Here is a 25,820-nt window from a genome sequence, read left to right as displayed (position 1 = left end):
TCTTCCGCTGTGTGCCCTGAGCAGCAATGGTAGGAGCGTTTTTATGATTTTTGTTTGTAGTGGTGATATGATCTGCTTAACTCTGTAGTGTGTGTGTGCACGTGTTTGTAGAGGTAATACCCACACAATTCTGTAGCCCTATGTTGATGAATGTGTGTGGTGTCCATGCATGGATATACAGTATGTCCTCATATCTGTCTACAGAAGCGCTACCGGGCTCTGTACAGCTACACGGCTGCCGACGCCGACGAGGTGTCTCTCCAGGAGGGCGACCTGATTGCAGACGTACAACAGATAGATGAGGGATGGATGTACGGCCGCATCGAACGCACCGGGCAACAGGGCATGCTACCTGCTAACTACGTCCAACCCCTCTGAAACCCTGGGCCTCGTTCAATTGGTTGAAACATTCAGAACACTGCAGACAGAAATGTAAGCATGGGTTGTGTTCATTATTCACCAAAGGGAAGAAATGGATTGAAAGGTGTGACTGCCCGGACATGTCCAATAAGAAACGCTGAATTTACTTTTTCATTGCAAAGCGTTTAAAACCCTTTCTGTTGCATGTCATAATGAACAAAACCCAGGTTGAAGGTTAGTTAGTGTCCTCTCTAGGTTGTACTTTTCTATCTGCAAGGTTCAGAGTTTCACTCCACTGCTGAACTTAGTCCAGGAGAAATGGAGAGATGAAAAAAAAAGGGGGGGATATGGGAAACAAGTCACAGCCCAAGAGAGGGAGAGGAGGGAAGAAAGAGAAAAGGAAACAACTAGTGCCATTAAGACTTGAATATTGTCTCTGACCATGTTTTTGCTCATATGGTCTATTATTCATGGTTTTTGAAAAGTCAATTGATTTAGCTAATAAAGCTTCTCACTGCCATTTTCAGTACACAGTCCACTATCGGACAGCTCAATGCCCTAATACTACTACACCTAAATGGTTTTAAATGTCTAGGTCTTCCCCGTGGTTTATTTGTAGTGACATAACGACCCCAGTGAGGCCATACCATATTAAGCTTGCATCTATTAGGCAGTGTACAATATATAGAGTTCCCAAAAATGTATGAATTATTCAGAAATGTTGCATGAAGTTGGAAAGTTTAGGATCGGCTTCCAGTTGACAGTTGTACATTTTAGGACAGATATTTCTATAATTTAGAACCTAGAGGGCTTCCGTGTTAGTACTTGTTAGCAAACTGTATTTACTAACTAGTACCTGTTAGAATACCTACCGGTCTGTATCTACTGATTACAATAGTTACACTAATCAGCAGCACTTGGTTTGGGCTAGGCAGAAACAGGTGTGCACAATTATCAATCAATGGTATTTTATTAGGATCCCCATTAGCTGTTGTGAAAGCAGCAGCTACTCTTCCTGGGGTCCAAACATAAAATAGAACATTAATAAACAAGAACAGAACTAATGATGTCCTAAAAGAGCCGTTTAAAATATCACCGCTGTGCATACGAAAAAATACTTAATTGGTGGTGTGATACGGCTTGACAGAAATGAAGAATTCAAAAATGTTACCATTCACAGGGATTCAAGGGTGTTTTATAAGTTTGAAAAATTAAATAGGTATGATTTATATTATTCTATTCTAAGTTTTGCAATGAAGCATTAAAATTCATTGGAGTAAAACTGAATATTTGAGAATTTGTCTCATTGTTTTTCTTACATACACAAAGCAGCCTATGTGCCAGAATGTCCCTGCTTCTGCTTTAGAAAGCGAACTTGACTTGAATGCAACAATGTCAAATCTAGCCAATCTCGCAAGCGTTCTTTGAAATCTTGTGCCAGCCAATGTGTAGCTGTCAAGAGGGACTACTTCAATATCTGCATTTAGACAGTCAGCCCAATTCTGATATTTTTTTTCACTAATTGGCCGTTCGATTAGAATTGGGCTGCCTGTCTAATCACAGCCTATGTAGCTAGCATTGTTGAGGTACCCAGTCGAACCAAAGAGTAGGCTTTTGAATAGAGCACATCCAACAATATTTTAAGTCAGCAACATTTTATTAATCAACATTAAAAGAAAATACAACAACCTTATTTTCCTGTTTTCATTTTGTCAAGTTAAATGGGCTACTATTGATTGTACATTAATTGCAAAACATTGTTTTTTTTTGCCAAATATCCAATCTTACTACCTGTAGCCATCTCCCATTCATGACCTGTGTGAGAAGAGCTGTAGACCAATGAGACTCATTTCCTAATGAGCTTTAGAAAAGTGAAAGGAACAAGTTCTGATAAAAACAAATAGAATACCAAACTTTTGTCATGTAATATATCTTGATATTACTGTCAATCTAAAACCAGGTGCAACCGTTTTTTATTTTCCTGGTTTGGGCCAATCCTGAAGAAGGACACTCTCTTGTCCACAGTCTCCTGTAGTTTGGGTGGCAGCCACAAAAGCTGTTCTTGCAAAACATCAGCGTTACAGGCTATGCAGTCTTTACATAATCTATAAAGGGAAATTGAAGTACAGGTTTGTTAAAACATCAACGGATAACCAGGTGGCTGGAAACTAAAAAGGTGTGTTACTATAGATAGCATGGCAACCATATACAATGTGTGTAAAAATACACAGACTTGAGAAAAGTAGCAATTGAATATCTAAAAATAGTTCGCTCTCTGGTTAAGGTTTAAATCATTGGTTTTAAGTTTACAGTTTCACATAAAACATGTAAAATCTTTATTGCACATTTACAGTGATGTTCATTTTTGGTTAAGTTCTTTATAAAATCAGCACTACGTCACAGTGGAAAAACACAGCAAAATCCCACAACACTAAAACAACAAGTAACGTTAGGATCAAAGTCGGAGTATAAATTGCACAACATGATCAAATGGTCACTTGTGGACTTTGTTAAACCACTTAGTCATGAATGGTTGGGTTGAGAGTGGACCAACACGTGCACACACACACTTGCACAGGCGACTACTGTACAAGTGCCAGTGCACTGACTTACACATATTTTACCTTTATTTAACTAGGCAAGTCACAAATTCTTGTTATCAATGACGGCCTAAGAACAGTGGGTTAACTGCCTGTTCAGGGGCAGAAAGACAGATTTGTACCTTGTCAGCTCAGGGATTTGAACTTGCAACCTTTCGGTTACTAGTCTAATGCTGTAACCACATTAGATTTTGATTCAAGTGCAGTATATCACCAGGTGTGTGGTTTACCTGAGTAGGGGGTATGGCTGGGTCTGAAAGACTAGAACATCTTTGCAGTGGTTCTGTGACGGAGACCTCAAAACAGTGACCTGAAAGCAGAGGGTTGGTAACATAGTAGTGAGATGGGTAGATGAATGGATGGATTGATAGAGGGTATATAGTGACATAACGAACCCAGTGAGGCCATGCCATATTAATTAAGACTAAACCCAAACATTGCATTTGCTTGACTAGGTTCTTATGTGCTGGATCCTGGTTTAAGTCCATTCATGATCCATATAGAAATGTATGAATCCATACATTTATACTCAAAAGCTCAAGTCCACCTCACACCCAAGCAGTTGCGTTGGAAATCACCTTAACTCCATTTGAGCTTTGTTTGAGTCAGTCCAAACCAGCTAAAGTTTTGTTTACTTAGAAAATGATTATAAGGCCCCTAAACAAGATGTTAAATAGGGAATTTTACCCCTTTTTCTCCCCATTTTCGTGGTATCCAATTGTTTAGTAGCTACTATCTTGTCTCATTGCTACAACTCCCGTACAGGCTCGGGAGAGACGAAGGTTGAAAGTCATGCATCCTCCGATACACAACCCAACCAAGCCGCACTGCGTCTTAACACAGCGCGCATCCAACCCGGAAGCCAGCCGCACCAATGTGTGGAAGGAAACACTGTGCACCTGGCAACCTTGGTTAGCACTGCGCCCGATCCGCCACAGGAGTCACTGGTGCGCTTTGAGACAAGGATATCCCCACCGGCCAAACCCTCCCTAACCCGGACGACGCTGGGCCAATTGTGCGTTACACCAAGGACTTCCCGGTCGTGGCCCCAGGGTCTCTGGTGGCACAGCTGGCGCCCTTAACCACTGCGCCACCCGGGAGGCCCAGGGAATGATATGTTTTAATGTGTTGTTTCAGAAGTTTCAGAAGTTTCAACATAGAAATGTATTTGTGGCTTGGTTAAAAATACGTTCTCCTCTCAAATATTTCACAAGGAAATGCAATCTATTTTTTTTCACCTTTATTTAACTAGTCAAGTCAGTTAAGAACACATTCTTATTTTCAATGACAGCCAAGGAACAGTGGGTTAACTGCTAACTGTCTGAATCGCCATGTCCCAAGCCAACCCAACCACTCACTGGACCCATATGTTCACTTGGCTACGCATGCCTCTCTCTAATATCAATATGCCTTGTCCATTACTGTCCTGGTTAGTGATTACTGTCTTATTTCACTGTAGATCCTCTAGCCCTGCTCAATATGCCTCAACCAACCATGTTGTTCCACCTCCTACATATGCGATGACATCACCTGGTTTAAACATCTCTAGAGACTATATCTCTCTTTTCATTACTCAATGCCTAGGTTTACCTCCAATGTACTCACATCCTACCTTACCTTTGTCTGTACACTATGTCTTGAATCTATGCTATCGTGCCCAGAAACCTGCTCCTTTTACTCTCTGTTCTGAACGTACTAGACGGCCAGTTCATATAGTCTTTAGCCGTACCCTTATCCTACTTCTCCTCTGTTCCTCTGGTGATGTGGAGGTTAATCCAGGTCCTGCAGTGTCTAGCTCCACTCCCACCCCCAGGTGCTCTCATTTGTTGACTTCTGTAAACGTAAAAGCCTTGGTTTCATGCATGATAACATTAGAAGCCTATTCCCTAAGTTTGTTTTACTCACTGCTTTAGCACACTCTGCCAACCCAGATGTCTTAGCCGTGTCTGAATCCTGGCTTAGGAAAACCACCAAAAACCCTGAAATCTCCATTGCTAACTATAACATTTTCCGCCAAGATGGAACTGACAAAGAGGGCGGTGTTGCAATCTACTGCAAAGATAGAAAGTAATACAGAACTCTGCAGGCTAAGTCTGTACCCAAACTATTTGAGCTTCTACTTCTAAAAATTCACCTTTCCAGAAATAAGTCTCTCACTGTTGCCGCTTGCTATAGACCTCCCTCTGCCCCCAGCTGTGCCCTCGATACTATATGTGTACTGATTGCCCCCATCTATCTTCTGAGCTTGTGCTACTAGATGACCTAGACTGGGACATGCTTAACACCCCGGCCATCCTACAAACTAAGCTTGATGCCCTCAATCTCACACAAATTATCAATGAACCTACCAGGTACAACCCCAAATCCATAAACACAGGCACCCTCATAGATGTCATCGTAACTAATTCGCCCTCCAAATATACCTCTGCTGGTTTCAATCAAGATCTCAGCGATCACTGCCTCATTGCCTGCATCCGTAATGGGTCTGCGACCAAACGACCACCCCTCATCACTGTCAAACGCTCCCTGAAACACTTCTGCGAGCAGGCCTTTCTAATCGACCTGGCCAGGGTGTCCTGGAATGACATTGACCTCATTCCGTCAGCAGATGATGCCTGGTTATTCTTTAAAAGTGCCTTCCTCACCATCTTAAATAAGCATGCCCCTCTCAAAAAAATGTAGAACTAGGAATAGTCCAGACCTGTCTGCCCTTGACCAGCACAAAAACATCATGTGGCGTTCTACATTAGCATCAAATAGCCCCCGTGATATGCAACTTTTCAGGGAAGTTAGGAACAAATATACAAACTCAAAAAAGTTCTGGGACACTGTAAAGTCCATGGAGAATAAGAGCACCTCCTCTCAGCTGCCCACTGCTCTGAGGCTAGGAAACAATGTCACCACCGATAGATCCACTATAATTGAGAATTTCAATAAGCATTTCTCTACGGCTGGCCATGCTTTCCACATGGCTACCCCTACCCCGGTCAACTGCCCGGCACCCTCCACAGCAACCCGCCAAAGCCCCCACCATTTCTCCTTTACCCAAATCCAGATAGCCGATGTTCTGAAAGAGCTGCAAAATCTGGACCCCTACAAATCAGCCGGGCTAGACAATCTGGACCCTCTCCTTCTACGATGATCTGCCAAAATTGTTGCAACCCCTATTACTAGCCTGTTCAACCTCTCTTTCGTATTGTCTGATACTGCCGCGGTCATCACCCTCTTCAAAGGGGGTGACACTCTAGACCCAAACTGCTACAGACCTACATCTATCCTACCCTGTCTTTCTAAGGTCTTCGAAAGCCAAGTTAACAAACAGATTACTGACCATTTCGAATCCCACCATACCTTCTCCGCTATGCAATCTGGTTTCAGAGCTGGTCATGGGTGCACCTCAGCCACGCTCAAGGTTCTAAACGACATCATAACCGCCATCGATAAGAGACATTACTGTGCAGCTGTATTCATCGACCTGGCCAAGGCTATCGACTCTGTCAATCACAACATTCTTATTAGCAGACTCGACAGCCTTGGTTTCTCAAATGATTGCCTCGCCTGGTTTACCAACTACTTCTCTGATAGAGTTCAGTGTGTCACATCGGAGGGCCTGTTGTCTGGACCTCTGACAGTATCTATGGGTGTGCCACAGGGATCAATTCTCGGGCCTACTCTCTTTTCTGTATACATCAATGATGTTGCTCTTGCTGCTGGTGATTCTCGGATCCACCTCTACGCAGACGACACCATTCTGTATACTTCTGGCCCCTCCTTGGACACTGTGTTAACTAACCTCCAGACGAGCTTCAATGCCATACAACTCTCCTTCCATGGCCTCCAACTGCTCTTAAATGCAAGTAAAACTAAATGCATGCTTTTCAATTGATCGCTGCCCGCACCTGCTCGCCCGTCCAGCATCACTACTCTGGACGGCTCTGACTTAGAATACGTGGACAACTACAAATACCTGGGTGTCTGGTTAGACTGTAAACTCTCCTTCCAGACTCACATTAAGCATCTCCAATCCAAAATTAAATCTAGAATCGGCTTCCTATATCGCAACAAAGCATCATTCACTCATGCTGCCAAACATACCCTCGTAAAACTGACCATCCTACTGATCCTCGACTTCGGTGATGTCATCTATAAAATAGCCTCCAACACTCTACTCAACAAACTGGAAGCAGTCTATCACGTGCCATCCGTTTTGTTACTAAAGCCCCATACACTACCCACCATTGCGACCTGTACGCTTCGTTGGTTGGCCCTCGCTTCATACTTGTCGCCAAACCCACTGGCTACATGTTATCTACAAGTCTCTGCTAGGTAAAGCCCTGCCTTATCTCAGCTCACTGGTCACCATAGCAGCACCCACTCGTTGCACGCGCTCCAGTAGGTATATCTCACTGGTCGCCCCCAAAGCCAATTCCTCCTTCGGTCGTCTTTCCTTCCAGTTCTCTGCTGCCCATGACTGGAATGAATTGCAAAAATCTCTGAAGCTGGAGACTCACATCTCCCTCACTAGCTTTAAGCACCAGCTGTCAGAGCATTTTACAGATCACTGCACCTGTACTTAGCCTATCTGTAAACAGCCCATCTATCTACCTACCTCATCCCCATACTGGTATTTAGTTTAAGTTTATACTGGTATTTAGTTTAAGTTTAATTGCTAGATTGTAATTACTTTGCCACCATGGCCTATTTATTTCCTTTGCTTACCTCTTTTGCACTCACTGTATATAGACTTTTTGTTTTCTTTTGTTCTACTGTATTATTGACTATGTTTTGTTTATTCCATTTGTAACTCTGTGTCGAATTGCTACGCTTTATCTTGGCCAGGTCGCAGTTGCAAATGGTTAAATAAAGGTGAAATAAAATAAAATATAAAATAAACTGCCTTGTTCAGGGGCAGAATGACAGATTTGTACCTTGTCAGCTTAGGGATTCGAACTTGCAACCGATTGCTAGTCCACCACTCTAACCACTAGGCCACGCTGCCACCCCTTAAATAGTAATATAGCTTGTGGACTCCTGATATCTCCAGGAGTGATAAGTATAATTTGTTGTCTTTATCTGTTGTGGTCTTGTACATTTTATTTGCTAGCTAGGGCCATCTACTTTAAGTGCTGCCTGTTTTCCCAGTGGCATACTTCATGTGTGAACTGCTGACAGCTCACAATTTGCAGATTGTTGACACATCAAGTAGGATCAAGTGGCTGGGCAATTAGTTACTTGGTTTGGTAATCACTGGCTGTATTGGGAGGTGTGCTCTCCACCTCTGCTAGGCAATTAGCAATTATTGTTAGTTCTCCAGTCTCCCCTGGTTTGTCAGAGGCAAGCCGCGATCGTGTCGATTTTGTCGCAAAACTAAGACACCTGCCGAAACAAAGACGGCTCTGCCGAGTTATTCAATGAAAGAGAGGAGGGCTTCACACCACTCGTGTATCTTACCGAGTTATTTACAGATTTTCATTTTGCTCTTTTGTAGCTTTGTCAACTATGAGTTCGCTCTTCTCCCTGTATGCTTTACAAGACTCTCCTCAACTCTTGGCTGCAACCCTTCTAATTTAGTGTACCCTGCGTGCACAACCCATGTCGACCCTACTCTCCTCCCTTTCCGTATCCTATGACTCACACTGTCCCCTTTCCTCCCAGCTGGCTTGGCCCTTCCCTCGTGCTCCGTGGCCGAGTGACTTATTGGGAGCTTACAGAACATTGCTGTAGGCAGCTGAGCGAAAATGGAACTTCCGGAGGACCTATTATCCTTTCACTCCCTCCTCTCCACCCCTATGGGAGGGCAGCTCCTACTCAGCCCAGACTTGAGATGAACATGAGTACATTAAGTATTGTAGTGATTGAGGGAACAGTGCAAGGTTAAGATGAGCAGCCTGAAATTGGGTCATCATGACCAAAGGCAGTGACCATAACTACTGGTCCAAGAAAGCTAGTTCCCTTAAGAAATCTGTTATCGGTCTTATCAATGGCAGGTTTTTCAACCATAAGATTACTTATGTGATCAAATGAAAACTAAACAAAATGAACAATTCAACCATCATTCAGACGCCATCTATCAAGCTAGGGAATGTGAAAAGCATCCTTAAAACTTCTTAGGGCTGAGACCCCGTTAAGGGGATTGATATGACAACAGCCAGTGAAAGTGCAGGGCGCCAAATTCAAAACAACAGAAATTCCTCAAACATACAATCTTATACCATTTTACAAGGTAATCTTGTTGTTAATCCCACCACAGTGTCCGATTTCAAAAAGGAGTTTACAGCGAAAGCACCACAAATGATTATGTTAGGTCACCACCAAGTCACAGAAAAACTCAGCCATTTTTTTCAGCCAAAGAGTGGAGTCACAAAAATCAGAAATAGAGAATGAATCACTAACCTTTGATGATCTTCATCAGATGACACTCATAGGACTTTATGTTACACAATACATGTATGTTTTGTTCGATAAAGTTCATATTTATATAAAGAAATCTCAGTATACATTGGCACGTTATGTTCAGGAGTTCCAAAAACATGCAGTGATTTTCAGAGAGCCACATCAATTTACAGAAATAATCATTATAAATGTTGATGAAAATACAAGTGTTATACATGGAAATATAGATAAACTTCTCCTTAACCTGTTGAGTGTAGGGGGCAGTATTTTGATGTTAGGATGAAAAACATACCCAAATGAAACTGCCTATTTCTCAGGCCCAGAATATGCATATAATTGTCAGATTAGGATAGAAAACACTCTAAAGTTTCCAAAACTGTCAAAATAGTGTCTGTGAGTATAACAGAACTGATATTGCAGGCGAAAACCTGAGGAAAATCCAACCCGGAAGTGCTGTTTTTCCTGAAAGCTCTCTGTTCCATAAGCCTTCCTTTCTCTCCATTTAAAGGGATATCAACCATATTCCTTTTCCTATGGCTTCCCCATGGTGTGAACAGTCTTTAGACATAGTTTCAGGCTTTTATTTTGAAAAATGAGCGAGAAAGATCACATCGCGTCATTGGATGGCTGGGTGCCAGCAGCATTTTGCATGCGCAACAGTTTGGAGCAGACATTTTCTCTCTCTCTCCTTTTGAAGAAGCTACAGTCCCGGTTGAAATATTATCGATTATATATTGTAAAAACAACTTGAGGATTGATTATAAAAAACATTTGACATGTTTCTACGAACTTTACGGATACTATTTGGAATTTTCGTCTGCCCGGTCTTGACCGCTCGAGCCTTTGGATTTCTGAACAGAATGCGCCAACCAAATGGAGGTATTTTGGATATAAAAATCATCTTTATGGAACAAAAGGAACATTTATTGTGTAACTGGGAGTCTCGTGAGTGCAAACATCCAAAGATCATCAAAGGTAAGTGATTAATGTTATTGCTTTTCTGACCAATCTACTTGGCTGTTTGTAATGTTTTGTCTACTGAGAGAGATGGCCTTACATAAACACTTTGTATGCTCTTGCCGGAAAAAAAATTAAATCTGACACGCCAGGTGGATTAACCTCTTGCTCCTACCCGACACGCAGGCGTCCCATCTAGACATCTGGAAATGCAAATGCGCTACGCTAAATGCTAATAGCACTCGTTAAAACTCAAACGTTCATTAAAATACACATGCAGGGTACTGAATTAAAGCTACACTCGTTGTGAATCCAGGCAACAAGTCAGATTTTTAAAATGCTTTTCGGCGAAAGCATGAGAAGCTATTATCTGATAGCATGTAACACCCCAAAAGACCCGCAGGGGACGTAAACAAAATAATTAGCATAGTCGGCGCTACACAAAACGCACAAATGTAATGAATGTTTTATATTTTCTTTGACCATTTCTTTGTTGGCACTCCTAGATGTCCCATAAACATCACTATTGGGTCTTTTTTTCGATTAAATCGGTCGATATATAGCCTAGATATCGATCTATGAACACTGTGTGATCAAGGAAAAAAAGATCGTTTTATAACGTAACGTTTTTTTTTTTTTTAATTAAAAAAGTTGACGATAAACAAAACACTTCGAAATACTTTTGTAATGCAACTTTAGATATTAGTAAATGTTAATAAGCGATCAAATTGATCACGAGGCGATGTATATTCTATAGCTGTACGTCTGGAAATAATGTCCGGGTAAATCTCAACCAAAATATCAGGTCGGAGACCGGAAGAAAGGCGCTACCTTGTGTCCGTTTGACCAAGAAACAAATCGTAGGCAGATGACAAGACTGTTGACATCGTGTGGAAGCTGTAGGTATTGCAACCTCGGCCCCATTTAATGTGGATCACATTCAACAATGGGTTCTAGTGGCGCATGAATATATTTTCCCATTTTCAGTGATCATATTTTCCTGCGCTTTTTGATGAAACGCACGTTCTGTTATAGTCACAGCCGTGATTTAACCAGTTTTATAAACGTCTGAGTGTTTTCTATCCACACATACTAATCATATGCATATACTATATTCCTGGCATGAGTAGCAGGGCGCTGAAATGTTGCGCGATCTTTAACAGAATGTTCGAAAAAGTAGGGGGTAGGAGTAACAGGTTAACAACAAGCTAAACTGTGTTTTGCTATATTGCACTTGTGATTTCATGAAAATTAAATATTTTTTGTAATTTAATTTGAATTTGGCGCTCTGCAATTCAGCGGATGTTGTCGAAAAATGATCCCGGTAACGGGATGGGTGTATCAAAAAGTTAATGCAACCGCTGTGTCAGATTTCAAAAAATCTTTACGGAAAAAGCAAACCATGCAATAATCTGAGTACAGCACTCAGAGAACCAACAAGCCAAAAAGATATCTGCCATATTGTGCAGTCAACATAAGTCAGAACTAACATTATAAATATTAACTTAACTTTGATGATCTTCATTAGAATGCACTCCCAGGAATCCCAGTTCCACAATAAATATTTGATTTGTTCGATAATGCCCATCATTTATGTCCAAATAGCTACTTTTGATAGCGCGTTTGGTAAACAAATCAAAACTCACGAAGCGTATTCACTAGTTGCAGACGAAATGTCAAAAAGTTCCGTTACAGTCCATAGAAACATGTCAAACGATGTATGGAATTAATCTTTAGGATGTTTTTAACATAAATCTTCAATAAGGTTCCAACCGGAGAATTCCTTTGTCTTCAGAAAAGCAAAGGAACAGGAGCTACCTTTCATGTGAAATGCGCCTTACCAGCTCGTGGCTGCTGGCAGACCTCTGACTCATTCCGCTCTCATTCAGCCCCCCTTCATAGTAGAAGCATCAAACAAGTTGAAGCCTTAGGAAGTGCAACATAACCAATATCCCACTGTATCTTCAATAGGGGCTGAGTTAAAAAACTACAAGCCTCAGATTTCCCACTTCCTGTTTGGATTTTTTCTCAGGTTTTTGCCTACCATATGAGTTATGTTATACTCACAGACATCATTCAAACAGTTTTAGAAACTTCAAAGTGTTTTCTATCCAAATCATATGCATATATTAGCAACTGGGACTGAGGAGCAGGCAATTTACTCTGGGCACCTTATTCATCCACGCTACTCAATACTGCCCCTAGCCATAAGAGGTTTTAAGGGCTTGTTTTTTCCCAGTGTAGACTTATACGTACAGAGTCCATCAGGAGGACGTAGTCTCGACACCCCCCGAAGACAACCACATCATTATCCTTGCCCCGACACGCCGAATGCCACAACCTATGGAGGTATACCATGTTCAAACAACTTTTTGTTTTGTTTAATAAAATAAATATCTTCTCACTAATTGGTTGCACCTAACAAATAAAGAAATAAAAAACAGGAACGTCGCAAGCATTACAAGAAGTTATTGCTGGTTGAGTCTCTCGGTTCAAAACGTCTGCACAGAGATGGCGTGTTACTGGAAATTAGGCTAATGACAGTGAGAAAATGCACAAACAGTGGCTTTTGATGGCCATCCCCTACCTGGGCTTGTCATGGTGTAGGTGATCCATCTCTCTCCATGTATTTGTCTGAGTGTCAAACTCCCATCCGTCACCTAAAGGAAAGATATGAAAGAATATGTATGATTTTTTTTACAAACCACCTTCAATACATATGTCATTCTTTACAAAAGCACTACTCACAGGAAACCCAGAACTAAAATCTTCAGTAATGCGTCAGAGGCTCGATTAAGTTCTGGGGGGCAGACATGTTAGAAAAAAATACTAGAATGAGGGGCAGAAGCAAGGCGGTAGCTCCACCCCCCTCTCTTTGCAAGTTACAGGCTAGTCTATGGGCAAATTGTGCCACCCAATTCCTAAATGCAAAAGATGTGAACACCTGCGAAATCGTGATTTGTCCAAATGATCCATGGTGATAATAAATCTGCGCAGCGGAACAAAGTTCCTCGATAGTCATCGCATCTGTTGACAGATGCTAAAATACCAGTTATGTTACATGCTGTCCACGAGAGATTACAAACGCACTTTAGCATTTTAGAAAGACGTAAGTGCTATAAGGACCGATGGGGCTGTTATGAATCCTTATTTCACCCATAATGCATTAGGGTTTGATAAAAATACAAATGTAAAAATCTTTAAATAAAACGAATGTATCTATTTGCTGATTCAATGAGGTAACACTTTTGTTAGACGTAACTAGCCTAGTAGACAAAAGTGAGTGTAGCACTCCGTCTGGTTTATCCAGGCTAGCTTCAGACTTACTTAAAGAATCACCGGTGATACTCAGCCCACCAAACAGGAAGAGGGTGTGGTCAGACACTGGGGTCAGGGTGTGCATGGAACGCCCCACGGGCACCAAAGACGAGAGGAAGTCACTGGAGGAATGCAGAGTGTTTTACACAAACACACAGATATAGCACTAAACACATGCTAACAAGGACAAAAGTTTTTACAGAGACGAGCCCATGGTTGTTGTAGGTTGAGTAAACATATTAGATCTAACAGTCTTGAGGCACGCTAGAGACCCAGGTTCAAACCCAGTCAGTCACATACTTTATATAGATATAGAGTAAATGAGCTTACATCCGTGTCCATATCCAGGTGTCCAGATCCAGACAGTGGATGTCCAAATCTGTGTCCTCCTGTTACAAATATGAAATGTTTTGAAATCATAGGGACATAAGTCAGTCACCATCAGCAAATCCGTCTCAATCACAAGATGCCACATTGTCAGCTTCTTTGCTCTTCTCCTGATAGGTCAATACGGTTGGCAACCACTGATATAAAGATGTTCAAAGCAAAGGACCAGATTTGATTTCAAGATGGCAGATCCAAAAAGAGATGTTGTATACCACCCATAAACAGCAGGAATCTAATGGTGGTCCACTCACCAGACCTCCGCAGATGTAACCTTTGTCCCCCAGGGTGGCGCTGGTGTGGGAGGCTCTAGGAGATGGGGTCTGACCCTACGGAAGGAAGCCACGAGGGAACGTGTCATCAAGAGTATTATCAATGTGTCAACAACAGAAAGCAAGTGACAAGATAGTTGCTACATAATTAAATAAAATCATACTTAAATCGTGATTAGGGACATGTCAACAATAATAAGACCATTCATTTCATTCACATGAATATAGTAGTACCACACACACTCACATGGGTTTCAGGTTCTTCCCACGTCGCAGTGTGTGTGTCAAAAACGTTGACTTCGCTGTTCCAGCCCCAGAACCTAAAGAATGTCGTCCCAATCATTGCCTGAGGAGTTATAACACCCAAGTAGAAGATAAACATATTCCAGTATCAGTGAACATGTAGGGTATTTAGATTGTTTGTTCATTTCTTATTTACTTACCCAGGATGATTCATGGACTGTGAAGTTCCTTGAGTTGTTGACCTCTCTTATGGTTTTACATCCATACCCTCCAAAGTAGATGAGCCTATAAAACAATAACACAAAAGATCACTAATGGCACCATCATTACTACATCCAGCTGCTCACTGCAGCTATTGATTAATAAATGCGTCGAAAGTAACCCTCTCACATATATTGCAAGCGGTGAACACAGTGTACACTGACATAATGTTTGCATCGTTTTGTTTGGGGCGGCAGCGTAGCCTAGTGGTTAGAGCGTTGGACTAGTAACCAGAAGGTTACTAGTCCAGTTCAAACCCCCGAGCTGACAAGGTACAAATCTGTCGTTCTACCCCTGAACAGGCAGTTAACCCACTGTTCCCAGGCTGTCATTGAAAATAAGAATGTGTTCTTAACTGACTTGCCTGGTTAAATAAAGGTAAAAAAAATAAAAAATTGTTTTGTTTGTTCACAATACACCCATCACTGTAATCTAAATGGCTATTTCCCTCCCATTGAGATGTAATAAGTAGGTAAATTAGCAAGTAAAATGAGGATTCCAACTGAGTGAATCTGAATAGGCAGTTAATAGACATTGTCAGCTAGAAGGTGTGAATGTTTGGTGAATGGCTCAAGAGCACCTTTTGTTGTAGGGCTAGCCTTAATGCTAGTAACAATGGGTGTGGGGAGAAGGCTTTCAAATACACTCTTCCTCTGCATCGTTGTCACATTTCTAGGCCTTCCCAGTCTGGGTAGTGATCAATGTCATAAATGTGGGTTTGCAAAACTACCGGTAATTTACCAAAGTAAATCAGAATGTTCAATCAACAACATTTATACGGTACTTGAATAATAAAAAATATATATTTTATATTTGTGTCCATGAGTTTCTAGTTAATAGACCATATGGTTCAAGAGAAAATGGCCTAATGCAAAAAAACATCAACAGTTTAATGCTAAAACATTTACAGCAAAGATGTATTGATATTTAATATATATATACACATTTTATGAACCTTTATTTAACTAGGCAAGCCAGTTAAGAACAAATGCTTATTTACAATGACAGCCTACCCTGGGGCGTCAGGTAGCCTAGTGGTTAGAGCGTTTCGATCTTGAATCCCCGATCTGACATGGTAAAAAAATCTGTCGTTCTGCCCCCAAAACAAGGCAATCTAACCCACTGTTCCTAGGCCGTCAAAAGGTCAAATAAAAAATAAATACCCCGTAAAATAAGATATTTTATACTGAAACCGTCATATTAAACACCAATGGTATTCACTAAGTTGATGGGTTGTAGTGAGGATAATGTTTTACAGCTTTGTCATTCTATTTTTTATTTAACGATCATCTAATTTTAAATATTATATATCTATATCTATATCTATATATATCCACGAACAATAGTGAGACAGGTAAGGCCAAAAAGATGTCCAGAGAAATTTAGACACCTCTAATTATCTGAAGTACCCAAAAAGGCCACTAGATGTCATGTGATGAAAATTCCATAAAATTCTTAAAAGTAATAATAATAAGAAGAAGAAGAAGGAAAAGTTAAAAAAAATGTGTGCGTGTGTACATTACTTTAGTGCTTGCAGAGACAGCACGCTGACAAAGTTCTGTAGCCATGTTGGTCTTGGTGTGTGTGTGTGTGTGTGTGTGTGTGTGTGTGTGTGTGTGTGTGTGTGTGTGTGTTACCATCCTTGTGAGTACCGGAAATCCCCCAAAGTCCCCACAACGATAGTATTACAAGGAAAATTCTCCCTCGTGGGTACATTTCCCACAAGTAAAAATACTATTTTAAGCTTAGGAGTTAGGGTTATAATTAGGGTTAGAGGTTTAGGGTAAGGAGTTACATTTTGAATGGAAATCTATTTTAGGTCCCCACAAGCATAGTAAAACATGATGTGCGTGTGTACCTGTTTCGGTTTACCCAACAGGACTGTTTGTCTCTGGGTGAGGGGGTGTTTCCCCCAGCGTCTGTCACTTTCCTCCAGGTGTAGCATCCTTCCAGCAGGTCAACACTGTACAGCTGCAGACAGAGCAACACAGGAACATTACGCTCTCATTTTAAACACAAGCAGTGGACTGTTGCTCCATAATGTATCAAAGACATAAAAGGTATAGGCTCTGTCCAGAAACAACCCCAACCTACTAGGCACTTCTGTAGATGCAAGAGGATTGCATTTAGGGTGTAAGCAATGTAGCCCTATTTTACTATACTTGTGGAGTACCAAAGTCCTCACAAGAAACCAACAAAAATTCAGAGAATTGAGCACATTTTGCTGGTCCCCACTTGTAAAAAGGCCATTTTAGGTTTAGGGTTAGTGGTTTAGTTTGGGGTAAGGTTTAGGAGTTAGGGAAAATAGAGCTTTGAATGGGAATCAATTGTTGGCCCCCAAAAAGTCAAGTATAGTAGGACAGCTGTGTGTGTGTGTCAATTTTGATCCTTAATGATCTCAATGCCAATGCCTGCTTTCTGAGTGAATATAGAGATGCTTTCACTCGGTTTTACAGAGACTTAGTTAGCTGATGAGATTTCTAATGTGCTGAAATGGAATGGATTTTATGGTCCCATTCACGCAGAGCGCGACCTGGCATCGCCGGAAGAGGGGGTGTGTTTCTACATAAACGAACGCTGGTGTTCTTCCATAAATATCAAGAGCAAAAGACGTTGAAATGTTAGGCATCTCATTGCGCCATTTCAGTGTTTATCCCAACTGTTTATGTACCAGCCACAGCATACTACTACAATTGCTGCTAACATCACCGACCAATTTGTCTCCTGGAGATTTTAACTCTTGCTCACGTCACACTGACCTATGAAAACTATGAACAATGTGTTACTTGTAGCACAAGGGGAGATATGAAATTAGACTTGTGTTATGGTAATATTAACAGGGCATACAAGTGACTGCAGATGCCTCCGGTACTACTAAAATACAAACAAGAGCAGGAAAAGTATTGGAAAAGGCAGTTCAGATATGGTCAGATGAAACGACAGATCAAACAGATTGTATTTGTCACATGCGCCGAATACAACAGGTGTAGACTTGACCGCGAAATGCTTACTTACAAGCCCTTAACTAACGATGCAGTTCAAGATATAGAGTTCAGAAAATATTGACTGAATAAACTCAAGTTTAAAAAAAAAATCTAATCAAAAGTAACAAATTACATAACAATAACGAGGCTATATACAGGGGGTACCGGTACCGAGTCAATGTGTGGGAATAAAGGTAATATGTAAAGTGACTATGCACTTTACAAGTGAGTGGGAGGGTCAACATAAATAGCCTGCAAGGATGTTTTTCCCTGTACAAATGGGGACATTATCAGTATCAGCAGAGACTTGCATACAGCCATTTCTGTGAGGGCAGGTTAATCCCCACAAAGATGGTGAAATGCTATCCAAATAACAAGCCGTGGATTAGTGCAGAGCTGAAACAGACATCCCTTTCTGCTGGCAACCAAAAGGAAGTGAAAACTGCAAGGGACCATTAAAACAACAAATAGCTCAGGCTAAAGACAACTACAAAAAGAGAGTGGAAACCAAGGGACGGCTACCAAAGGAATGCGCAGATGAACTGGCAGACATCTTTTGCACTCTCCTTAAAGTGGAACTTACAATGTTTGAAGTACTTTGCAGATATGAAAACAGACCATCATATCACTCCAAAATATCAAATTCCCAGTTTATGCTACAAAACCAACTTTAAAAACATATTTTTTTTTAAAGAAGGCTATTTCTATTTGACTCAACATTCCATGATGTACACTAAGGCATTGTAGGCAGAAAAGATGGATGCAGCTCAATATAATTCACCAATACATTTCTTTTTAGTCCCAAAAAATATTACTATCATGTTTCTTTATTCAAAGACTCAATCGTGGACACTCTGACTGACAGTTATGGCTGCTTAGCGTCATGTACTGTTGCCTCTACCTTCTTGCCCTTTGTGCTGTTGTCTGTGCCCAATAAATGTTTGTACCACGTTTTGTTGCTACCATGTTGTTGTCATGTTGTGTTGCTGCCATGCTATGTTGTTGTCTTAGGTCTCTATATAGTGTTGTGGCGTCTCGTCATGATGTGTGTTTTGTCCTAGATTTTATTTGCAATCCCAGCCTTTTGGTAGGCCGTCATTGTAATTAAAAATGTGCTCTTGTATCATTTTTTTCGGTAGCTACACAACTAGAGATGCACGTGTCATTTGGTTAGCTAGCAAGAAATGCGAATCGCTCTTTGCCCCAGCTAGCCCAGTGGATCTGGGCCGATTCCGGTTGAGAGTCGGGGCACTCGGCTGAGAGTCAGAGTCTGGGCCGCCTTAGGCAGTATTACTTATGGCTAGGAGGAAGGGATTGAGCTCCGGGCCGATACCGGTGTGAGTTATCGGGCCCAAATGTATTACTTGGGTCTCAGGCCAATTCCACTGTATCGCAGTTTAGGCTTTTACAAATGTACTGATATAGGTGGATGCACGTGGCATTCCGGCGACTGAGAAAAACTACTTAGTTGTGCCTGTTGTTCACATGCGTATCTGCCCTCTCATTGGGTAGAATGGTCCCACCGGATTTCCACTGTCTCTTGTGTGTGCATCCTTTTTCTGGAATTCTCTTCTGCTTTTTGACTGCATGCAGCCTCACCTTCTCTGTGTAAAACTCTAACACCTGCAGGTAGACCCCAGCATTATCTTGTGGGTGCTGGACTTCCTGCTGAACAGGGGGCAGTATGCCAAGTTCAACAACACAACATCCCTTCCTCTGTGTACATCTACTGGTTCAAGGGGGAAATTAATCTCTCCAGTGCTATTCTCCATGTCCACCAATGACATGAAAGGTTCAGACAGAGACTGCTTGGCAGCGAAATACACCCGACGACGCCACCCTTGTGGACTCCTCAGATTACACAATGCATTCCCAAACAGAAGTAAACAGGGTTTATGAATGTTGCTATAACAACCTCACTATTTTTTTAAATCCAACAACATCTGCACCTCCTATGCAGACCAAGACAACTTTGTGCTTAGTTCCATCCTGTACTCTCCGTTCACCCACGACTGTGTGGCCGCACACGACTCCAACACCATCATCAAGTTTGCTGATGACATGACGGTGGTAGTCCTGAACACCAACGACAATGAGAGTGTGTGGTGTGGTGCCAGGTCAACAGCCTCTCCCCTCAACTTCAGCAAGACAAAGGAGCTGGTCTTTGAACACAGGAAACAGAAGGACGAGCACGCCCCCCCATTCACATCAACGGGGCTGTAGTGGAGCGGGTCGAGAGGTTCAAGTTCATCGGTGTCCACATTACTAAGGACCTATCATGGCCCAAACACTAACCCAGTCATGAAGATGGCACGACAACACTTCTTCCCCCTCAGGAGGCTGAAAAAAAATTTGGCATGGACCCACAGATCCTCAAAAAGTTATTCAGCTGCACCATTGAGAGCATCTTGACTGACTACGTCACTGCCTGGTATGACAACTGCTTGGCATCTGACCGCAAGGCACTACAGAGGGTAGTGCAAACAACCCAGGAAATCACTGGAGCTGAGCTCACTGCCATCCAGGACCTCTGTACCAGGCGGTGTCAGAGAAAGGCCTTAAAAAAAATTAAAAAAAGACTCCAGCCACCCAAGTCATAGACTTTTCTCTCCGCTACCGCACGGTAAGCGGTACCGGAGTGCCAAGTATGGGACCAAAACGCTCCTGAACAGCTTCTACCCCCAAGATATAAGACTGCTGAACAGTTAATCAAATGGCTACCCGGAGTATTTGCATTGACCCCCTATATTTTTTTGCGCTGGCTCTATGCTGACTCACTGGACTCTAGCCTCATTGTAATTTGTTTGACCATTTCCTTAAATTTGTTGCATTTTAAATTTGCATTGTTGGGAAAGGTAAGTAAGCATTTCACAGTAAAGTCCACAACGGTTCGGTTGTATTCAGCGCATGTGACAAATAAAATTGGATTTGAACTGCATGTCAACACCCAGGGTCTTCAGGGAATCTTTGATAGACGGGCAATGGAAAAGGCCAAACGATCCATAGAGGACCCCACACACAACCTTGCCCAATGATTTGAGCTGCTGCCCTCCAGAAGGAGATATACTCTAAAGTATCACTGTTCAGCAAGAATAGGAGCAGGTCAAGTTTCATTCCGATGGCCATCAGGCTGCTGAACAGTGGGACATAGGACAGATGTAGGTCCAATACATGGTCCGACAGTAGGACACAGCAACTGTGAATATGTGTGCATTAACTATCCATTTTTTCTGCATTACCTGTATTATAGTGGATTGTTTTTGTGTATTTGTTTGCAGACTTCACAAAATGAATTTCCATGTAAATAGACAAAGTACATTGAATCGTATGGCTTGAATTACACTTCACAAGGCCGCAGGGCCAGACGAATTAGCAGGACGTGTACTTCAAGCATGACCAACTGGCAAGCATTTTCACTGACATTTTCAACCAGTCCCTGACGGAGTCTGTAATACCAACATGTTTCAAGCAGACCACTATAGTCCCTGTGCCCAAGAACACTAAGGTAACCTGCCTAAATGACTACCGACCCATATCGCTCACATCTGTAGCCACGAAGTGCTTTGAAAGGCTGGTCATGGCTCACATCAACACCATTATCCCAGAAACCCTAGACCCACTCCAATTTGCATACCACCCCAACAGATCTACAGATGATGCAATCTCTATTGCACTCAACACTACCCTTTCCCACCTGGACAAAAGGAACACCTATGTGAGAATGCTAATAATTGACTACAGCTCAGCGTTCAACACCATAGTGCCCTCAAATCTCATCACTAAGCAAAGGACCCTGGGAATAAACATCTCCCTCTGCAACTGGATGCTGGAATTCCTGACAGGACGCCCCCAGGTGGTAAGGGTAGGGAACAACACATCCGCCATGCTGATCCTCAACACAGGGGCCCCTCAGGGGTGCGTGCTCAGTACCTTCCTGTACTCCCTGTTCACTCATGACTGCAAGGCCAGGCACAACTCCAACACCATCATCAAGTTTGCCGATAACACAACAGTGCAACAGTGCAAAAAAAATCACAGACAACGATGAGGCAGCCTATAGGGAGGAGGTCAGAGACCTGACCGTGTGGGGCAAGGACAACAACCTCTCCCTCAACGTGATCAGGACAAAGGAGATGATTATGAACTACAGGAAAAGGAGGCCCGAGCACGCCCCCATTCTCATCGACGGGGTTGTAGTGGAACAGGTTGAGAGCGTCAAGGTCCTTGGTGCCCACATCACCAAAAAACGATCATGGTCCAAACACACTAAGACAATTGTGAAGAGGGCACGACAAAGCCTATTCCCCCTCAGGAGACTGAAAAGATTTGGCATGGGTCCTCAGATCCTCAAAAGGTTCTACAGCTGCTCCATCGAGAACATCCTTACTGGTTGCGTCGCCGCCTGGTATGGCAACTGCTCGGCCTCCGACCGCAAGGCACTACAGAGGGTAGTGCGTACGGCCCAGTACATCACTGGGCCCAAGCTTCTTGCCATCCAGGACCTCTATACCAGGCGGTGTCAGAGGAAGGCCCTAAAAATTGTCAAAGACTCCAGACCCCTCTTTTACGCTGCTGCTACGCTCAGTTTATAATCTATGCATAGTCACTTTAACTCTACCTATATGTACATATTACCTCAATTACCTCGACTAATTGGTGCCCCCCCACACGTTGACTCTGTACCAGTACCCCCTGTATATAGCCTCGCTTCTTATTTTACTGTTGCTGTTTAATTATTTGTTACTTTTATTTTCTATTTTCTGCTTAACACTTTTTTCCCCTTAAAACTTCTTAAAGAATTGTTGGTTAAGGGCTTGTAAGCAAGCATTTCTTGTAAGCAAGGTCTAAATCTGTTGTATTCGGTGCATGTGATAAATAAAGTTTGATTTGATTTGACTTAGCCCGATCAGAGAGCAAGGTGGAGCTACTACCATACTGCTTATGGTTATCAAATTATTAGCAGTGTACTAACAACTACCACGAAAGGTTTGTTTCCTTGCCCGGAGGTAATAGTCTACCAAAGAACATTTCGAACTCCCCTTTTCACAAAGTCAGCTTCCAATTCACTTCCAATCGACAAGCAGCCACATTCTCATGAACACAGTTCCTAGGAATGGCACTAATGCATTCCTGTCTTTTTCTCTGTCTGCACTTCTCTGATATCAGGTTACAGCCCACGGATAGTTTTCATAACAATGCTACGTGGCCATGAGCAAAGCAAAACACGTCCGACAGCTTTTGGCATTTCTTGGTTCTCTTAATAGGCCCCTATCAATCACACAATCTGATCGGAGGTCAGTTTCACTCTTTAACACTTTGTACCTCCAAGGGGGGAAAAGGACACAGCTGGATAAAGGCGCATACATAGGTTTGGTTTGCTCCTTGCCGAACTTAGCTAAGAGAAGTGAATGTCTGTGCTCGTATACTCCCTTAAAATACATTCGCTTGGAAAACAAGGGGGAAAAAGCAGTAATTACTGCTCTTTGCCCCTCTTGAGACACTGTAGCAAAAGTACACTTCTTCAAAAATAGTCTGAATTAATAACATTTTGTAATTCATTTTGACATTTTTGCTGGGATGGTCATAGTCACGCAATTTTACATTAAAATGTTTGGTGCAGTATTTCTCGAGTGAAAAAATGTGCATGAAAACGAGTCGCCTGTTGTTGAATGACAACAAACACTTCATTGAAGAATTGCTACTGTTGACCAATCGCAGACAAAGAAGCGCAGACTTTAGGCTCCAGAACTTTACACATGCATGAACAGCTGGAAAAAAAAAACAGACAGACACCAAAACAAACAAAGATATCACAAAATGTATGCGGAAACTGTTTTGACTCAGAAGCAAACGGTAAGGTTTAGGGTGACCTGATCCTAGGTCATCGGGTGGATAATTGCTGTCTTGGGGTGGGGCGGTAAGAGAGAAAAGGGGGGTGATTCTTACCTGGTTGGTGTGTCCATTTGGGTCACACCCTCCAAACACGTAGAGAGTGCCGTTGTGATAAGAACCGCAGGCACCTGATAAGGCCGGGGGGATTTCTCCCTCCATCCCCCTCCGCTCCCTGACACACACACACACACACGCAAATTAAAGCTCCGTAGTGTGCATGTCTGTGGGTAGTGTGTGTTGGGACAGGTGGCTTTATCACAAACACAAAAAACGAAATAGGGAAGAGTGATATCCTTTATGTACATGCTACGGCACTGCAACCTTGGTCAAGTAAGTGAAGATATTAACGAGCAATAAACAATGAATGACAAAGAAGTGTCAACAGCAGCGGGCAGGTGAATCATTTAATTTGAGAATAATTGAAATTAACAATGACTAAAGAGCTTGAATCCAACAGGAAACAGACATTAAGATTGTTATTATGAGACTCTTACCATATTCCACTCTCCAAATCGCACAGCCAAATCTCATCACTGGGTAACAGTGTTTCTGTTCCGGAGACTGACTGTCATGGAACATCAAAAAACAAACATCTACCGTCAATAAGATAGTGCAACACTCTATTGAAACATTGTAGCAATTCACACAATAGGCTAAACCTACTAAAAGTTTCGATAGTGGTAACATTAATAAAAACGGAAAAGAAAGCCCAACATTCCACCTTATCGTAGAAGTAAATTGGCTTTGGCAGCTAAAACAACCAAATACTCAATCTCATAAATAGGGTCTCAATTGCGGTACGGCTCTAGCAACATAAAGCCCTCAACTTTCATTATTGTTATTTTTTAAACATACATTATTTTAACCAGTTTTACAGTTGCAGCAGATTGTAGTTTTCAGTGACAAGTTTGTGGCGTCTGTCTTTCTTACACACAGGTGTCCGGAGACGCGTTTGTTTTCTGTGAACAAGCGCTGTAATATGACCGTGTGGGAACCCTAACCCTATAAAAGGTGTGTAGTAATTTCACATTGTGTATTATTATTTCTCGCTGTCGGTATGAAAGACAAGTTCATTTTGTTTCCTGAAATTTAATAAACGAGATTTGGAAGCTCAAAAAAACTTCCACGGCTGTAAGATATCGTCGATAGGAGCTGAAGGTGATTACGTCTATGAATTAGTTATGTGAAAACAAAGCCGAGTTTCTCAACTCAAAAGGTATCTGAACATATTAAATGTGATGCCTATAGCGTTTTGCTCAAATGCGGCTTAAAGAATAAATAAATACTTTGCCCCATATAGCCTTACCTTACAGCCTCCCCACACATAAAGAAAGCCCCCTTCCACGAATGCAGTGTGATCACTCCGCTCCAGCGAGTTCGACATCTCGACACCGGTTCCTGTATCCATCATCTACTGCGACTAAAGAAAAGCAACTATGTGTCTCTCGGTTTTACTTTCTCCAGATCATAGGAATGCTAATAGCTCTGAGATGGGATGGACTTCTTGATACATGCAAAGGCAAGCGAGACTGTGCAAATGTGCTTTTCAGGATTGATTTAAACTCCCGGGCCGCGTTTCTATTGTGCAAATCGTTTCAGAACATTATGTGACTGGGTGAAGGCCGCCGTTTCAATTGAATAAATCTTCTACATATTTTTTAGGCTATAATACACTAGCTACATTTGAATAGATAGAAATAGACACAATACCCTACATTTTATGTCATATGGTATAATGATGCACTTCTAATTGTTTAATTTTATTAGGCCAAGGTAAAAAAAAAAACAATATAATAATTCTGCTCAGTTTAACAATTAGACAAAACACTTAAAATATAGGCTACACGTTTTTCTGTCTTCTAGTAGCCATTGATTGTAAACTCAGCAAAAAAAGAGACTTCCCTTTTTCAGGACCCTGTCTTTCAATGATAATTCATAAAAATCCAAATAAATTAACAGATATTCATTGTAAAGTGTTTAATCACTGTTTCCCATGCTTGTTCAATGAACCATAAACAATTAATGAACATGCACCTGTGGAACAGTCATTAAGACACTAACAGGTTACAGACGGTAGGCAATTAAGGTCACAATTATAAAAACTTAGGGACACTAAAGAGGCCTTTCCACGGACTCTGAAAAACACCAAAAGAAAA

General features: G+C 41.9%; 2 protein-coding genes across 5 annotated transcripts in view; one reads left to right on the top strand and one right to left on the bottom strand.

The window, feature by feature from the left end:
- Positions 1–2,048, top strand: part of LOC118365462 (LIM and SH3 domain protein 1-like) — a 29,579-nt gene extending 27,531 nt beyond the window's left edge. Inside the window, exon 7 of the mRNA XM_052487188.1 lies at positions 205–2,048. Within this exon, the coding sequence (XP_052343148.1) occupies positions 205–378 (174 nt within the window). The 3' untranslated portion in view covers positions 379–2,048. The remainder of the gene's footprint in view (positions 1–204) is intronic.
- Positions 1,999–25,257, bottom strand: LOC118365330 (kelch domain-containing protein 1). Of its 4 annotated transcripts, none has more exons than XM_035747476.2 (13): positions 24,971–25,247; positions 24,159–24,229; positions 23,719–23,914; positions 16,647–16,759; positions 14,728–14,812; positions 14,532–14,630; positions 14,267–14,341; positions 13,959–14,017; positions 13,638–13,750; positions 12,898–12,970; positions 12,567–12,651; positions 3,191–3,270; positions 1,999–2,465 (listed from the first exon to the last, which is right to left on the bottom strand). In XM_035747476.2, the coding sequence occupies exons 3-13, from the start codon at positions 23,821–23,823 to the stop codon at positions 2,306–2,308; spliced, it is 1,047 nt and encodes a 348-aa protein (XP_035603369.1). In that variant the 5' UTR covers positions 23,824–23,914; positions 24,159–24,229; positions 24,971–25,247; the 3' UTR covers positions 1,999–2,305. The 4 variants fall into 4 exon arrangements, 2 of the variants coding, with proteins under 2 accessions (XP_035603369.1, XP_035603365.1); XM_035747472.2 differs by having other exon boundaries at positions 23,719–23,836; XR_004821760.2 differs by lacking the exon at positions 12,567–12,651 and having other exon boundaries at positions 2,316–2,465; positions 23,719–23,836; positions 24,971–25,254.
- Between the last annotated feature and the right edge of the window lie 563 nt (positions 25,258–25,820).

This window comes from Oncorhynchus keta, chromosome 3, assembly GCF_023373465.1.
Source record: "Oncorhynchus keta strain PuntledgeMale-10-30-2019 chromosome 3, Oket_V2, whole genome shotgun sequence".
Taxonomy (NCBI): domain Eukaryota; kingdom Metazoa; phylum Chordata; class Actinopteri; order Salmoniformes; family Salmonidae; genus Oncorhynchus; species Oncorhynchus keta.
This window is presented reverse-complemented; position numbering and strand designations above follow the sequence as displayed.

What these genes read in the sequence shown, in the direction of transcription:
- LOC118365330 (XM_035747472.2), bottom strand. Translation starts at nt 25,075, where the DNA reads ATGATGGATACAGGAACCGGTGTCGAGATGTCGAACTCGCTGGAGCGG. An exon ending in ACCTGGATATGGACACGGAT is followed by an intron (nt 13,751 to 13,958) that starts GTAAGCTCATTT and finishes GCATTCCTCCAG; the next exon opens with TGACTTCCTCTCGTCTTTGG. An exon ending in TATCACCGGTGATTCTTTAA is followed by an intron (nt 12,971 to 13,637) that starts GTAAGTCTGAAG and finishes TCTTTCCTTTAG; the next exon opens with GTGACGGATGGGAGTTTGAC.